General features: G+C 51.8%; 1 protein-coding gene across 1 annotated transcript; it reads right to left on the reverse strand.

Annotated features, from left to right (window-relative positions):
• Positions 1-3,796: 3,796 nt before the first annotated feature.
• CCT5 (chaperonin containing TCP1 subunit 5) lies at positions 3,797-17,602 on the reverse strand. Its single transcript, XM_080803748.1, has 11 exons — positions 17,073-17,602; positions 14,115-14,175; positions 13,444-13,608; positions 11,791-11,989; positions 10,016-10,208; positions 9,789-9,938; positions 7,433-7,552; positions 6,481-6,666; positions 5,749-5,886; positions 5,124-5,304; positions 3,797-4,063 (listed from the first exon to the last, which is right to left on the reverse strand). Exons 1-11 carry the CDS (start codon positions 17,175-17,177, stop codon positions 3,936-3,938), a joined length of 1,626 nt encoding a protein of 541 aa, XP_080659874.1. The 5' UTR covers positions 17,178-17,602; the 3' UTR covers positions 3,797-3,935.
• Between the last annotated feature and the right edge of the window lie 23 nt (positions 17,603-17,625).

The following is a 17,625-nucleotide window of genomic DNA, read 5'->3' on the forward strand; positions in this document are numbered from 1 at the left end:
CGTTTTAATTAAGTACATCCTTTAAGATGATGAGCGCGGCATAGCCGTGAAGAACGTGAACTATAAACTCAGATTCAAAGCCCAGCTTCATGGGGCATTTGTCTGTCCTAATATGGATCGGTCTGTCATGTTTATACATTGCACTGTGAGAAATCCTGAAGTTGAAATAGGGTTTCATTGACCTAATTACATCAAGCCAATAAACTTACTTTTTGAATGTGTGGCTTTTTCTAAAAGCTAATAAAGAATGATGGATTACAGTGACTCTCTCCTAGGAAGTGATTTTCTAAAATGGCATTTTCCAGGCCCAGGGCCTGGAGCTGCATCACTGGGAAGGGGTACAGGGTCAAGTTTCAGTGTTTAGATTTGAATTACTTTAGATTAAATCCCACGAACCAGCCTAGCTCCTTGGGAGCCCCGGCCCTCATGCCAGGCGCTCAGCAGCCACACGTGGCCGGGAGGAGCCGTTTGGGACCGAGCCAGTCCGTGCCAGGAAAGGCTCTTCCTTCTTGCCGCGGCTGCCGACTTCCCATGAACCCTAGGCTGGACCGTGGTCACCCCCACTGGCCCCTCTGAGTCTGCAGATCCAGAAAGGCCACCTCGTTCCCCTCCCACCCAGGCCTGGGCCCTCCAGGATGTGCCCTCCATCAGGTGGGACCCTGGGGAGGGCCTTTCCACTTGGCTCCTGGGCTCAGGGTGGGACCTTGTTCACCACCGTGCACCGTGGCCAACTTGGAGCCATTTCCCATTGATCCTGGGCCTCCGGGAGGGAAGCCCACGAGCTTCCATTCTGGAAGACAGGAACGAGAAGGGTCCCCGCGATGTCGAGGATCCACACCCACCCCTTCGTTTCTTCCACAGCTGGGCTTGCAGAGTCCCACGTGACCGATGGTTTTAGGGACAAGATGGGTCCCTCCGGAGAGGGAGAGGAAAAGGAAGCAGCGATGTGGGCCTCAGCCAGGCGGGGAAATGGAGAGGAGGGATTCCAGAGCATCTGGGAGAGTCCTTGTGAACCGTCTGAGGCCTGCAGGTTAGGGAGAGAAGCAGGGCTGTGGGGGAAAGTTTGGTTTGGGTCCAGGCTGGAAGAGAAGGTTTTCCTGGGCTGCAAATACCCCAACTCACAGTGGCTCGACTAACAGTGGCTGAGAGGGTAACACCGAAGTCTCTCTCACGACACTCCTAATTGGGTTCCGGAGTGGTTTCGGGCCCTGCGTCAGTCAGGACACGGGTGGGTGCCCGCCATTCTGGGCACGGCTGCAGGCCTCGCCCTCACAGAACACCGGCCAGGGCGGGGAGGGGGCCAGGGGCTGTGGTTTTGTTAGGGGGTTACTCTTTCCCAAGACTCCCTCCATCCGTCTGGGACTCCCAGCCTCCAGAGCTGTGAGAGAGCAGCGTTCAAGCCACCGCCTGCGGCCCTTCTGTTCTAGAAGCCTGTTCTAGAAGCCTGAACCATCTGCCACAGTTCCAGGCTCACTGTATCCCTCTGGAGAAGTGTAAGCAGGTCGGCGTCCTTTCAAGTAACAGGGACACTCCGTGAGCTGCGAGCAGGCGTGCCACCCGCTGGGGACGTCGGGCGGCTGTGTGCCCCAGGCTGGGAGCAGAGGGCTCCGTGTGTTTGCGTAGCTTCGGCAAGGCCCCCCCTTCGGAGAGCGGCCTTCCCGGGCGGGGCCCGTCCGCGGACACGCTGGCCTCTTGGGCCTCCCAGAAGCAGCGGTACTTTGAGTGGTTTCTTGTCACGAGACCAGGCCACCTCGCAAACACCGAATAAACCCGCTAGCGTCAGAGGTGGCCGGTGTGCCGGCTGTGGTCTGGTGCGGGCGTCTGGCCCGGGGGTCCCCTGCCTCGGGTCACTCTTGCCGCGCACAGTGGGTGCTGGAGCACCGGGGGGACCCGGAACCGGGGAGCCAGCTCTCCGGGACCTGTCCGGTGGTCAGGATTAGGCAAGCAGGCCCGGCAGGAAGGCCCTACACTCGCGAAGTCTGCTCAAGCAGCAGGTGACTTCACAGCTGAAGGCAGCCCCGGCCAGTCCCCCGCACCCCCAGAGCCCAATCTCAGCTATTCAAGACTCCGGATGCTCTCCATCTCACAGAGACTGGCTTTTCTGGCCCGGTATCCTCATTCGAGCACGGAAATAAATGTCCTGTGTTATACATAAAAACAAAAAGGGACACATAACTTGGCAAGGATCGTAACTGGCAAGTAAGAAAGGTGACAAGTAAGAAAGGTGTTACCCTGAAGAGCCCCTCACACGGAGCACAATCAGGCTGGCGAGACGTCTCTGCAGGTTCTTCTGTTCAGAGGCTGAGTCGTTTCTTGGCCCCCAAACCCATTAGGGACGCGTGTGAGGCCCACGCTGTCAGGGAGGAGTGGTTCAGTGGCTCTTCTCAGACAACCGTGGACCCCTTCAGGCGAGACTGGTCCAAAGCAAGGTGCTGTGTTGTCTGCAGGCGGGAATCAGTCCCTGTGAGGTGGGTCTGACTCGACTCCAGACCCAGAGCCTAGTAGTACGGATCGTGATAGTGCTGCTGCACCGACGTTTGAAAATGAAACACATAACCAGGTTCTATGTGCAGTAGGTTTTTTTTTAAATTTCTTCTCTTCATCTGCTCATGTGTGTGTGTGCAAGCACGAGTAGGGGTGAGGGACAGAGGCAGAGGGAGAGGCAGACTCCAAACTGAGTGTGGAGCCCAGCTCGGGGCTCGATCCTAGGACCCTGGGATCATGACCTGAGCCGAAGGCAGACGCTTACCCGACTGAGCCACCCAGGTGCCCGTGTTCAGTTTTCAGAACCAGACTGTCCCACAACCTGCTGCTAGGACTACCAGCACTCACTCCCAAGCCTGCAGGCTACCTGCTCCGCCAAACCACCAGCGCAGTCCCAGAGAAGAAATAACCCAACAGCTTCCAGGCTCAGAGAGGCAACTCTGAACCTTCACTGAAGTCAGCGTAGACAAGTGACTTCGTGATTCTGGTTATCTGTCTGGTCCCATCAGGATTCTTCTCCCCCTGGTGGCTCCTAAGTAAATTTGATGATTCTCCAGAAAAATGGAATCTAGAGAACCACACGTGGGGCAAAATGGCACAGGGGAGGAGGGGCCCCCGGGGTCAGGCCACCTGGGCTCAACCCAGCTCTACTGCTCCCCAGCCAGGAGATGAGAGCAGCGCGAGGCTAGCCCCGACTCTCAGAAAAAGGACAGGCCTGTGCTATAGGCTAGGTCACGTCAGCCATTGCCACTTTAGGTAAGAGACACTGGTCTACCCGGGAATGGGAACCATGATGCCCTTCCTTCCACTCAACCCACTCTAACCTCCCTGAGTTCTGTCCCACTGGAGACCCTGGTGGGGCTCTGAATGGCTCTTCTGAGTTCCTGCAGGCGGCACGGGACCAGGGTCACATGATTCCCTGGGGACCACGGGAAGTCTCACCTACGCTCGCTGTGCGGCTCTGGGCTAAGAGCACTCAAGCCACCCTGCCATCTCGTGGTTTCCCACGCTCCTCTCCCACGGGTCTCTACTTCTGTTGAGGCCCTAAAACACATTTCACAGGATCGAGCCCACAGTCCACGACATCTGTAGCACAGGCTCGATGTTTAAGCTGTTAAATATACCTACAGATTGAAAAAAAGACCCACTCGAACCCCCTCATCCAGGCAGGATCTGAATGACACAGTCGGGAGTTTCCTGCAGAGGAAGGAGACAGCGGCGGGCCGGAGAGCCCGCTTTAATGGGACGAACACAGAAGCCCGCGCAACAGCGTGTCCGCTCGCACGAGTCTCTGAACAAGGAAAAGCGCAGGTACCAAACAGCTTTCGATTTATTACAGTAGCATCCGCAGTGTCTGGAAAGGACACAGTAATAACTGCAGATGCGCCACAAGACACCCCTTTATTCCGTCACAGCGGGGGGCTCACTGCATCGTAGTCTCCATTTTCCCCTTATTCTTCAGACTCTCCAGGCTTCCGGATGTCATCGATCTTCAAAATCATTCTCACCATTTGCGTTGCAAGAGAGATCTGCTGCTTTTTGCCAATCAAAGTTTCTATGACATGCTGCTGCTTCATATCTGAAAAATACAAACACACTATCCTAAATATATTTTATATTAATAACTTGTTCTCATTTTCAGACTCACAATAAAACTTAAAAAAAGTAAAAATCTGGAAGAAGCCCCCAGTCCTAGTTACATTTTCAGAGAAATAAGATCTCGTTAGTCCCAAGGACACTCTGGAACTTGAACCTGGGGGCCAGAAAGCTGCGGGTTGGGGGGGGGGGGAACCTCTCTCCAATGACAAGCCCAAGTGCTGGGTGCCCACATAAAACCTTTCAGACACATCTCGCCCCACAAAGTAGTCACTCAAAGTAGTCACTACCAACATAAATTAACAAGCTCGAAGTGAAAAATCAGACTATACCTGAAATGTAAAATAATTACAAGAAAGGCCTAAAAATCAAGAACGTCAACAGAACCAGGCATGCAAATTAAAAACAAATTTAATTATCTGACAAAGAATTGCCATGGTTATTAAAACCTGCTGGCTGTGAACATGAAAACCACAGCACAGCTGTCGTTCCAAGTAAAAGCACAAATCCTCAGATTCCAGGCTTGGGAGAACGTGGAACTGTGGACACGGCCCCGCTAGCCCCGGAACTATGAGCACCACCATTCCAACGAGCTTCCGCTAGTTCATGCTTGAAGCCCCAGCAGCGACCGCACGTCACAGGAAAACACTGGAATGTGCGGACACAACCCCAGAACACTCGGAGAACACCAAGTCCGCTTCAGAGCTGCTTCCCAGGACACCCAGAACCTACCTGACAGACACCTGTGTGAAAAAGAAAGCTGGGAACGGTTTTTGTGAAACCAGGGACTGAAATGGGAATCACCTTTGGTATAAAAACAGCACATTATACTCCGGTTATTAAAATCAGTCTTCTGTTGCCAGGACTAGCTGTGTAACCAACTGCTAAGTGATCGAATAAAACTTTCTGAAACTCGGGACCTACTGAGCCTCTTAAGTACTTGAGAAGATAAGCTCACGCTGTGCACGACATGCCTTGCAGTCCGCATGAAATCACTCGATTTCAACCCAATGCAGCCCCACTGGGTCAGGTGGGCTCCTCACCATTTGTGCCCTTGTGCAAACAGTCGATCCCCAGAGCGGGGTTCATCTCCTTCACTTGTCTGGCCCGGACTTCGGTCATCGTCTGGATGGGATTCATGCCGCTGTTTTCAGAAAGGGCCATGGGGATGACCTCCAGTGCGTCGGCGAAGGCCCGCATGGCATACTGCTCCAGGGTTGGGCACTGGAAGGGACGGGAATGCAGTTAGCAAGCTTGGCAATAAGAACAAATAGGCCAGTAATTTGGAAATGTAATTAAACCGCATACTTTGGAAACCTCACTCCCGCAGAGCTCTGCGAACAGGCAGTCCCATTTTTAATCTACCAGAATATGTAGCTGTCACTATGGAGGGAGGAAAAGGGATACACTGGAGAGAAGTCTCACATCAGCTCTCGCTACTTTATTTTTAGTTACGATGGTCAATTAACCTGGAGCTTTGGATAATATTACAAGACTGGAGAGCGACTGTCAAGGCCGGAATGGCCGCAGGAGACGGAGGATAGTGAGTTTTGGACACGAACATGGCAAGAATCACAAACCAGATGCTGGTCACCCATGGCTATGACGCTCTCTTCGCAGCACCGTGGCCGTCCCTGCCCGAGTCCAGAAGCCCCACTCAGGCTCTACCTTGTCGGCCTCCTGGCTCACTGCCAGCGCACACGCGATCTCGGCAGCGCCCCCGCCGTACACCACGCGGTTGTCGCGGATGAGATTCCGGATGACACACAGAGCGTCGTGAAGGGATCGCTTGGCTTCCTCGATGATCTAGGGAAGAAGTTTTGCCTCAGTTATTGCTACCACAATGTTATCTGTCTATCTAGAGCCAGCCACCTGGCACGACTGAGCTGATCTTGGTGTTTGCTGGGCACTGGAAATACTACCCCCCCAATTAAAATGGTCCAGGTTAAGAACAAATGGAGAGAACACTGGAATGTTCGTTACCGGGTGGTTTCTACCTCTACCCTCCCTTTCCTCTCCGTAATGTAGTTAAAACCACAGAGGCAGCCACAGACTCATTCTGAGACCCATGACTGAGGGGAGGGGTCAGAAAATCCAAAACTGACCTAGAAAAGCTTCACCGTCTAAATAATCACGATGCACTAAATATCCATTTTCGGAGAAGGGAGAGATTACCCATGGTTATTTAGCTGGGTCCCCTACTTTCACTTAAGTGACTCAAAAACCAGCGTGCCTTGTAGGTTAACAATGAAACAAGGTCTTTGATAATTTCATATCTTGGTAAGTCCTGGTAACTTTATATCCTGGTAAGCAATTGTATCTCAATTAAACACCTGACAGGCAAAGCCAAACCATATACCAGAAGCAGACAAAACGCAGGACAAGTAACTGGAGCCTCACCATCTTATTTCCTCCTCTGATGAAAATGGTCACCGCCCTGGAGTTCTTACACTGCTCGATGACCAGCATTTTGTCCTTAGTGGTCCCAAAGGAGATCTCTTTCACAAGCCCAGCAAAGCCCAGCTTCTCCGAGGTGAGCTCCGAGAACCGCGGCACGATGCGGCCTCCCGTCGCGATGGCGATCAGCTAGGCGGGGCGGGCCAGGAGGAGGAGAGAGATGAGCTGGTGAGCACTGAACTTCTCAAATTAGACCACACGTGAGCCAAGCTCTATCGAGGCTACTTTGTGCATCCAAGTCCTAACCCACACTCACCCAGAAAGTCAAGGCCAACCCAAAAAACCGTGCCAATCAGTGGTATTGAAGGGCTGGTGTCTTGGTCGGGCCCATCACCCTACACATACTCCCCAGAGCTCATGGCACATGTCCGGGCACAGACCACAAGTGGGGCGGGCATCAGCACGCAGCTGACACGGAAGTGGCTAAGACAGGGCTTCCTCCCTCAGAGCGCCAAGTTGGATGACAGATGGAAAGCATTTCTGAAAACCAAGGACACCAGAACTACCCAGCTCTGCTATTTTTGTAACAATTTATGTTTTTTTTTTTTTTAATTTATTTGACAGACAGAGATCACAAGCAGGCAGAGAGGCAGGCAGAGAGAGAGAGAGGGAAGCGGGCTCCCCGCTGAGCAGAGAGCCTGACGTGGGGCTCGATCCCAGGACCCTGGGACCGTGACCCGAGCCGAAGGCAGAAGCTTTAACCTACTGAGCCACCCAGGTGCCCCACAATTTATGTTTTTATAAATAAAAAAAGATTCCGGCACTTTTCTCCCCCCAGCTCCCCTCCCCTAATCTACGGAGCCTTGGCACAAGTGCTATCAAAGCAGCCCCAAGACACCGGGGACCGTGAGCTCAGCCCCTGCGTCCGCAGGAGTCTGCACACGGCGCGTCCTACCTCTATCTCGGGTCCTCCCACCCAGCGGACCGCAGGCAGGTTATTCTGAAGAAGCAGATGATTCGCTTCATCGTCGAAGCCCCACTGGCAAATAGCTAGGTTAGCCCCCGTTTCTTTTATCTGAGGGAAAAAATGCCACAGTCATGTCAGTAAAAGTGTTCCCTGTGCTTGAAGAAAGATGGGATACACAGCGGGGTGTGCAATGAAACAAAGCAGAGAAAAAAGAAGGAAACGCCCAAGTGTCTACCTTCTGTCAGGCCCAAGTTCCAAATGATGACTAGGTTATCAATGGGAATCACTTCAGGTTTTTTTTTTTTTAAGAATTATTAATTCGAGAGATGGAGAGTGCTCACGTGCACGCATGGGGGAGGGAGGGGGGGGAATCCCAAGTGGACTCTGAGCTGAGTGCGGAGCCCAACACGGGGCTTGATCCCACGACCCTGAGATCACGACCTGGGCCAAAATCAAGAGTTGGGTGCTCAACTGACTGAGCCCTCCTGGGGCCCCCAGAATCACCTGTTTGTAAACTATGCTTTAAGAATCAGGAATTCATGCGGAACCCCCCGGCTACAGTGAAATAAAACAAAGACGTGTCAACAAGGCTTGTGAGCACTGCCCCGGACCTGGGTGACAGCTGTCTTTCGCCACAGATACCGGTAAGGCAAGTTCACTCGTGTGTGTATGTAGGAGAAATAGCGCTTTTCTCACTCGAGTGCACCACCCTCTGTGGGTGAACACACTGCTTCAGGGGCGCACAGAGGTGATCCTGCCTCCCACCCCTGCAGATGGCTAAGCCATTCGTCCTGGGAAGGCAGCAGTGACCAGAACCGTCTGTGCATCCTGCCCTCGGCGGTCACCTGTGGTGGCTAGGCCGCGCTTCCCAGCCCGTCTGCACCCAAGCCTCCTGAATCTTCCAACACCAGCTCTCTGCTTCTAGTCCCTGACCCTCGGGAACTCAATCTGTTAATAGCCCTCTCGTTCTTGTACTGCTTCTAGCACATTCCTGCTGCGAACAAACCCTGGCTGTGCCCCGAGATCCAACGGCCTCAGTATCGCTCCTCAAACGGCTGGTTTTCCCTCCCATGTGCTCAAAATAGAAGGGGGTCATTCTTGGCCCCCACAACTAACGACAACATTCCTCTGTGGTCAACTCTCTTTAGAACGTTAGCCTCTAGTCCTGTCACATTCCTGGCAACCCGCACATGTACCAACACGCTCTGTCCAACTCCCCTGGTCCTAGTTCCTGCCACCTTTGTGCCCAATGCACCTTGGCTGGCCTTTCCACGGCAGTCCTGTAGCCCAGATAATGGGTCTTAATTTACAAACTCCCACGAGCATTCTCCCACCTCTCAGCCTTGCTGTTCCCTGAACATGCCAACCATGTTCCGACCTCAGGACCTCGGCACATGCTGCCCACGCCCACTTTACCTCAGGCTGGAATGTTCTCCACCCAGATACACAGCTCTCTCCCTTTGCTTAGGTCTCTGGCCACGTGTCACCTCCTGAGAGAAGCTTTCTCTGACTGGTGTCCTTCGCAGAGCCCCTACCCACCTTCCCCTTCTGTGCCTCAAGAGCCAGAACTCTGCTTTGTTCCCTGACAGATCTCAGGCACCTACAACAGTGCCTGGCGTATGGTAGACAGAGACACAAATCACCTAAGAAACGATGAATCCAGCTACTTCCATGAAGAAAGACATCACGACAGCTTCTAGGATGTCTGTGATGGTAAGTAACGTTCACGGGTTGCGGACTCTATACACTCCCAAGGACAGGATTCCGAAGAGGAGCCACTGTCAGGGTCACGCACACGTAAGACACTAACAGCCACAGAAGGGCTGGTTAAGGCGTTTACAGTACTCGGACTCACATGAGCCAAGTGCAGGAATCGTTATTCACTTCGCTCCAGGATAACTCCTGTTCCTCAGTAACCCTCCTCCCTCCCAGTCAGGGTCAGGCGCCTTGGATGTGTGCTAAGCTGAAGTCGTCGGGACCGTGCACGGACCAGCAAAGGCGTCCGGGAAGGCCGGCAGGGGACATGAAGAGCGCGGCTCCGAGCCGGCCGGCAGCTCTTCCACGCACCGCCCACGCTACGGTGCTACGACAGATGGGCTCGCTCTCCTCTGTGAGCCTTTCCGTGCCCGGTGCCCTCAGATTTCCTCTCAGCGTGGACGTTTGTTACTTTCCTGACTCAGAACTGAAGCACGGGGGCTCCCGCTGCCAACACGCTGCGGCCACACGGCGAGGGACCCAGGCCGTGCAGGCGAGCGCCCTGCGGCCTGTGCCGCGGACCATCCACAGCTCGCCGAGCCTGGCCCGCGGGGGCCCGAATGCTACTGACGGCCACGGCCACACCCACCTGCTGAATCATCTCCTCGAACTTCTCCTTCTCGTACTTCTGGAGGGCTTTGTAGTCCTCCACAGACGTCACGTCCAGCTTGTGCTTGGTCTTCGGCTTCGGCGGCTCGAACGGACACGTGAGGATGGCGATCTTGGCATTCTCCACTTGCTGCGGGGACAGAGAAGCCCTGAGGGCGCGGGCGCGGGCGTGACAATGCCGCGGGGGGCCGAGGGGTGCGGACTTACTTTGGGCATCTGCGGGTGACTGAAATCTTTGTCCACGATCACGCCCTTGATCAGTTTCGTGTCCTCCAGCCTGCCGCCCACTTTGCCTTCCACTTTGATGAGCTCGAAGTCCACGTCCCGGCGCTGCATGTCGGCCACGGTGAGGACGGCGTTCACGGCGATCTCGGCCATCTGCCGGTGACAGCTGTTCACCCTGGGGGGGAGCCCAAGAAACTGTCCACATTCGCCAGCAACGACTGTAACTGAACGTGGTCCCTCATGGACATCTCATAAAACTAGTGACGTTTCAGAGGCTGTAGCCAGCAAAGCCACCAGAACCCGTGCTTTCGGAAGTCTGGGGCAGGGCTTCCTTCTCTAGGCCCCACAGACCCCAGAGAAACCTGTAATAGGGACAGGGAAAGCCACGACATCCCTGTCTGAATGAGGGGCTGTGCTTGATAAGAAGCGAGAAAGCCTGACCCGGCTGCTATCCCTGCGGGAACTTCCGCCAACATCAGTTACGGACTTGGGGTGGGCAGTAGCGGTATCTTTTTTGAAACCCTTAAAATATCGGAACAGACTGCTCAATAAACTTACTTCTGGTTCTGGAGAAACTGCATGGAAATTTAGTACTTGAACACAGAGCCAGAAATCTCGAGTCATTTTTGAGAGACGCAGAACCATGAAGTTGTTTAAGCGTTTTCAGTATCCTAACTAGAGGGATCTACAGCATTTTGCTTTATACTGCATATATTTGGCCATTATTGGTTGTTTTGAACACCTTCAGTACTAAAGACTGACGTGTGCTCGACTTTACGAAGCCCTGCATAGAGCCAGGCCGGCTTATAAAGCCGTAACACGGGATCCGAGCGTTCTGGGTAAGGGTAACACCTGCCTTCCGGGGGGGGGGGGGTACTGTGCTGGGCTTGGGGCCGAGGCCATTCCTCCGGACAGCCAGTCTCAGCACTGGCACGACAGAGGCACCTAGCACAGCTGTGGTAGAGGCCTTTCCCTGGGGGCTAGAAGGAGCAACACTTTCTGTTGCACTCACCCTGACACCCAAGTCAAGACTAGAACTTCCTTCTTGCTGAAACTACCACATACACAAATTAATAATTAAATCATTTCTCACACTGACCTTGATTCAAAATAACCAGTGTAATAAAATACCTTGGGCTGGATTTTTATGCTACATCACGGCAAGAGCCAGTAAATCTCTATTACTGTGTAAATGAGTGTGTTCCTTGGCTGAGGCTGCTCTGAGTCTCCAGGGGGCAGGAACTGTGTCTCTGAGCCCCCAAGACACGGCAGCAGGCCTGGCAAACAGCAAGCTTTCGGCAAAGGTTGAGAACACCCAAAATAAGTCAATTTCAAGACTGTCCCTTCTTACTAAATTAAAATTCTGAACCAGTAACTTGCTTGTTGAATACATAAGAAGAGGAGCCCCTCCCCCTAAATGGCTTTTTAAAAGCCATTTTAAAAGCAAAGAAATGGTGAGTGTTTTGAAAACTAACACCGCCCAAGTAGGACCTATCCTGCTAAATTAAAGAGCATCGCTCACAAATACTGCGGACAGGATTTACCACCCAAGCCTGGAACTCCAGTTTCCAGCTACAACAGACACATGTGACTGCACCTGTATTACAAACGAAGCAAACCAAAATAAGAGAAACAGAATGCAGGACACGGAACGAGTACGAGGTTACCAGCGGCCTCAGAAGGACGTCTTTAGCAACAAGCCCACACGTTTGGCTTCTGCTACAAGTGCCAACGGCGGCACTCTACCGTAAACGTACACTTTGGAGCCCAGTGTGGTCTTGGCGGTCTGGATCAGGGGCTCAGTGTCCTTCATGTCCACGAGGACACTATCGCTGATCTTGTCCAGGTGCTCGATAGCAATGCGGGCGGCCTGCTCGTAGCCATCGGCGATCCTGATTGGGTGAATGCCTCGGTCCAGCAGCTGCTCGGCCTCCTCCAGCAGGGCACCGGCCAATACTGTGGACAGGACAGCGCATGACCAGTCAGGAAAACACCAAAGCTTCTAGGATCGATACTGATTAGATGCTAACCCTACAAGTAGGAAGGCTCCGGAATTAAAGTAAAAGTACCTTGGGGACAGAGGTATTTTAAGAGAGATTCTGGTTTTGATTTTAGGAAAGATCTACAGCTCTTCCCTTATAAATGGGCGTTAAGCTCTCGGTGATGGACAGAATGTAACTGAGAAACACAACCTAAAAACATTTTTGTAAGGGCAAAAACCTGTATTTCCTGGGTCAAGAATTTCTTTTTTTAGGATTTATTTTATTTATTTAAAGATTTTATTTGAGAGAGAGAAAGAGATCATGAGTAGGGGGGAGGAGTAGGAGGAGAAGCGAACTCCCCAAAGAGCAGGGAGCCTGATGCAGGGCTCAATCTCAGGACCCTGGGATCATGACCTGAGCTAAGGGAGACACATAACTGAGCCACCCAGGTGCCCCCGGATTTCTTAAAGTAATCCTCGCACCCAACATGGGCCGCTAACTTATTACTCCGAGATTAAGAACCGCACACTCTACCAAGTGAGCCAGCCAAGCACCCCTCCTAGGCCAGGGATTTCTATTCTGTAGAATTTGTTAGTGATAAGATGATTTAAAAATTTATGCTTTATCCTCCCCACCATCTTCCCTTCCTTTTGTTTTATGGTTACAAAAAGGAAGAATATCGTTTGTTTTACTACTCCAACATTAACGCTCCAAGCGTATCTATAACAGTGCTTCATACCCAATAAATATCTGTTGAATAAATGAATTCAAATCTCATCTGCAGAAAAGGTAACATAACAGCTATTTCCCTCTTAACCTTCCCCAACTTTTTATGTATTTCAGACCATCAGGAGAAAATGCAAGAATAGGAAAATGAATAGTTTACTTACTAACACCATTCTGCCACATTTCTCTACGAATACACACAAGTAATTCTGTTCAACTCTGTGACCGTTAGTTGGGAACATCACAATGTGTCACCCCTAAGTACCTGAGCATCGACTCCAGGTATAAGGGCATTCTCCCATAGCACTGTAATATAACTGCCACACTCAGGAAAGTTAACGGGGTACTATTCTACAATGCGCATTTCACAAGCCCCCCCCTGTATCCCCAACATCCCTCACAGTTAAACAAAACAAAAACAAAGAGAACAAAGCACCCACAGCCAATCACATGCTACGCACTCATCTGGGTGCCATTTCTCTCTGGCTCCCTTGATTTAGAACAGCTGTTTCATGCTGCCCCAACCCCTTCTTATTCTTCCAGGAAAAGGATTTTGGGCCTTGGATTGAGCATGTCCTTCAACTTGGATCTGCACAACTATCTCCTCACTTCTGATTCACAGTAAGTATTTTTGGCAGGTATGTGTGATTTTAACTAATATGTCTGAAATGGGGTGTTAGAAAGGCTACTGTGCTTTCTTACCAACCACTCCCGTGGTCCCATCTCCGATTTCATCATCCTGTGATTTGGACAGCTCCACCATCAGCTTGGCAATCTGGTGATCAACATCCATCATGCTCAGAATGGTGGCACCATCATTTGTGACCGTCACGTCGCCATCCTTGTCCACCATCATTTTATCAAGTCCTAGAAAAATAACAATGATTATAATGGCATTAGGCAAAAGAACAAAAACAAAATCTGTATGAAAATTATAAAAAAAAGTTAGGCTTCTCGGCAATCCCTATTTACAAAACTTATTCTAAAAATTTAACATCCTTGAAAGAGTATCTACATGCAGACACTCTTAGGTTGGCAAACACAAAGCAGGACACTAGAAGCAATCTAAAGGGCTAAAGCCAGAGAAATGGGAGGAAAAAAGGAAACATCACTAAATGTAGCATTAATCATCAAAAGGGACAACTACGATTTGGAAAATGCTAATGAAATGTGTGAAAAGGGAGAAGAAAACCCCTGACGTGAAACCATATGCACCTACGATTATATATACGTTGAAAGCCCAGAGCATACAGAACAAGTCTGTTAGTGTTGGGGACCCAGGATGCCCCCGGCTCCACGTCCCAACTATAAAAGGATTCTATCAACTGTGATTGATAGTATCTGTCAAAAAACACGGAATGATAGTCTCTTACCATTTGGTCCAAGTGATGTTCTCATGGTATTTGCTACAGCCTTTGCCGCCATGATATGAGACTAAAAAATGAAATAAACAGAAAAAACAAATGTTCAAGTTACCTACGATTTTAAGTTAAAAGCATACAACTAATGATTATAAAATCTAATTATACGTAGTTTCTAATCTCTAGAAGCTTCTACATTTAAAAGACAACACACAAGTGTAAGTGTGGTAAACTTCACCAACACCAGCGTAAGTAGACAGTTCTTACGTAAAAGAACCAGAAGCTAGTGCTTTAACTCAGCACGTCTAGGAGGCAGGTTCTCCCACCTGCCCCATTTCACAGCTGAGAGCACGGGCAGTCTGAATGGACAGGCCTTGTGAGACCACTCTGCCATGCTAACCTCACGCAGAGTCCAGATGTCCCCGTGCAGCACCCTGAACTATCACGTTACGGAGTACTGCACAACCGTACCATTCTCTTCCACAGCCAAGCCAGTACATGGCCTATGTGTGAAAAGCCACCCTTGTCATGTGCCACGATGATCCCTTTCCTGTTTGTACACATAATCGGGCTCATTTTCCCTCCAAAAGTTGTTTCCTTTGCTCCCAGTCTTGCTGTCGCCTCTGGATCCAGAGGACCCTACAGAAGCCCGGGGTCTCTCATCTTACTTCCGATCCTTTAGTCACCCAACATCCAGCTAACGCACCCATCTTTCTCAAACATGTTATTTGCTAGTCTGCCAACCTTAAATGACTTCCTAGTGCTTCAACACTGAAGTCTGAAAGCTTCAGCCTTTCCTCCAATGCCCTTCACAACCCGAGAGCTAGTTCCCCTTCCCGTAACGATGGTCCACTCTTATTCCTCACATATGCCCTCTGACCCTTGAAACAGTACAGCGCACAGAAGGCACTCTGCTCATCAAAACCCTGACCAACTTTCAAAGAAGTTCAAACGCACACGTTCTGTGAAGCCCTCCTGGCTCACTCCCTCAGACAGGTAAGAAAAAGAAAAGTCAAACTTCACAGATCCGCGAAAATCTAGGTCGTCATTAAAGTACACATTGACCGGGGCACTTGGGTGGCTCAGTGGGTTAAGCCTCTGCCTTCGGCTCAGGTCACGATCTCAGAGTCCTGGGATCGAGCCCCGCATTGGGCTCTCTGCTCAGCGGGGAACCTGCTTCTCCCTCTCTCTGTCTACTTGTGATCTCTGTCAAATAAATAAATAAAATCTTTAAAAAAAAATACACATTGACAGATCTGTCTGTGTAATGGAATTTTTAAAGGATAATCATCACAGGTAAGCAGTTTTTTTTTTTTTTAAAGATTTTATTTATTCATTTGACAGAGAAAGAGATCACAAGTAGGCAGAGAGAGGGGGAAGCAGGCTCCCCGCTGAGCAGAGCACTGCGGGGCTAGATCCCAGTACCTTGGGATCATGACCTGAGCCCAAGGCAGAGGCTTAACCCAGTGAGCCACCCAGGCACCCCAGGTAAGCAGTTCTTAAGTGGGGATGGTTTTGTCCCTCCAGAGACATCTGGCAACACCTGCAGACATCTTGGGTCATAACAAATGGGGTGGGGGCTGCTACTGGCATGGACTGAGTGCCGCTCAAGGAAGAATGATCCGGCCCCCCAAATATTAACAATGCCAATGCTGAGAACTCTGGCTTTAGACCACTGGCTTTGGCGTCAGCCAAAGATGAGTCTGAATCACAGCCCCATTCTTCAATGCTAAGCTGCACCACCTCCCTGAACCATGGCCCCTTCTGAAGTGACACCGTGTAACCCTCATCCTCAGCCTGAGGGAGGAGTACTACCCCCATTGAGAAACGAGGTTCGGAGACATTGTGCAACAGTCAGTGAGAGGACTGTATGGCTTCTTCACTTGTTTAAGATACAAAGACACCAAGTGAACAGACACACCTCAGGCCTGGTGATGAGATCTCACTTTTAATAAACCCTAAAGAAGTCTGTGTCCTCTCAAAGTTTTCCCTGCATTTTCTGTCAACGTCTTGTGTTCAGAGAACTTTCTCACCTGCACTCCGGCCCTTGGTTTAATTCGTCTGGTCCTTCCTGTTCCCTTTCCTTCACCAGACCCCACTTCCTAAAGTACAGTTCTACCTGAACTGAGGTTCTGCGGAAAACCCCCTTACTGGCTCCCCTCCCTTCGTGGATTAACATCTGGACTGTGAGGCCTTCAGGCTTCCACGTTGGGGAACTGCCGTTAACTTACCAGAGACTGGGCTCCACCAAAACCACGCTGCTGTCCCTCTACAATGCGTCGCGTTTTCCTGCCCAGCCTTTTGCCTTTGCTGTCCCCTCGCCAAATGCTACCTCTGTCCCATTCAAAACAGTGGCCCACCCACCCTCCGCCTTTCATCCACATCCACAAGGGTGATACTAGCCACACGCTGCCTCGTATTCTTTGCACGACGATCACGGGGGTGCATCCTCCACACGGCGGTGGTATTTTCTCATTTAAAGGGCACACGCGTTTCGTTTTTACGACACCACATCCCGCATCACGCCATGCAGAAAGGCGCTGAGCAATTTGGTACTTTGTAAACGACTACGCCTCTAAGTGACAAAAAAAGGGAGCCCCATCCTCTGGGGGCTGCTGCTTCTCCCCTGGCCAGGTGAGCAGAGAACACCCTCCCTGCGTCTTCCCATGGAAACGCGATGCGAAGGTCAAGACTGGACAGTCGACGGAGGCGGCTCGGTCTAGGCACCCAGCTGCCCCACCCAACGCCGAGGGGCGCCAGCGGCTCCGCCCCAACCCTCAAACCGGGATTAAAGGCTTCTACGCTGGCCTCGCCCCAGCTCAAGGAGCGGGGTGCAGGGCCGGAGACGAGACTGGGTTCCCCGACCCTCCCCGGGAGCACATGGCGGAGCCGCTCCTGGGCTGGCGCAGGCGCAGAGCCACGGGCTCAGGCCGCCTCCCCTTAAGACACCGCCCGCGTCCGTCCCGCTACCTTGAGAGCCTCAAGTCCCATAAGACGAGACTTGCGATCCTGATCCTTGATGATGAGGAAAGGGCGCCCATATTCATCGAAGGCGAGGGTCCCGACCGACGCCATGGTGCAGCAGCGGTGGTTCCTTTCCCCCAACCGGCGGCGACCGCTCCGGAACTGAGCACACGCCTTCCGCTCGCGGGAGGGCGCTAACGGTGCGCGCAGGCGCAATGCGGGTCGCCTGAGACTTATTTTTCACCCGAGACCACTCTGACGCCAGACAGTACCTTCTGGAATCAGAGGCCTTAGGAAACTTCAATCATCCAGGAAGCGTGGGGGGGGGGTTCGAAGACACGGGCGGGAAGTTAAAACCCACAAGCCGAGAGTAGATGGAACTCATTTGCCAGAGCTGTGCAATGGAGAGTTTCTGGGTAGTGGGTCCCCAACGAGGACTCGGTCCCTTATAGCGTCACTTTCTTCCTCCGTCCCACCCCGGCTCCGGGACGATGGTAGAGCCCACCCGGATTCCCACTCTCTTTCCCCTCCCCCCCGCCTCCGTCTCCGCCCCCCGCCC

This window comes from Martes martes, assembly GCF_963455335.1.
Source record: "Martes martes genome assembly, chromosome: 5".
NCBI lineage: Eukaryota > Metazoa > Chordata > Mammalia > Carnivora > Mustelidae > Martes > Martes martes.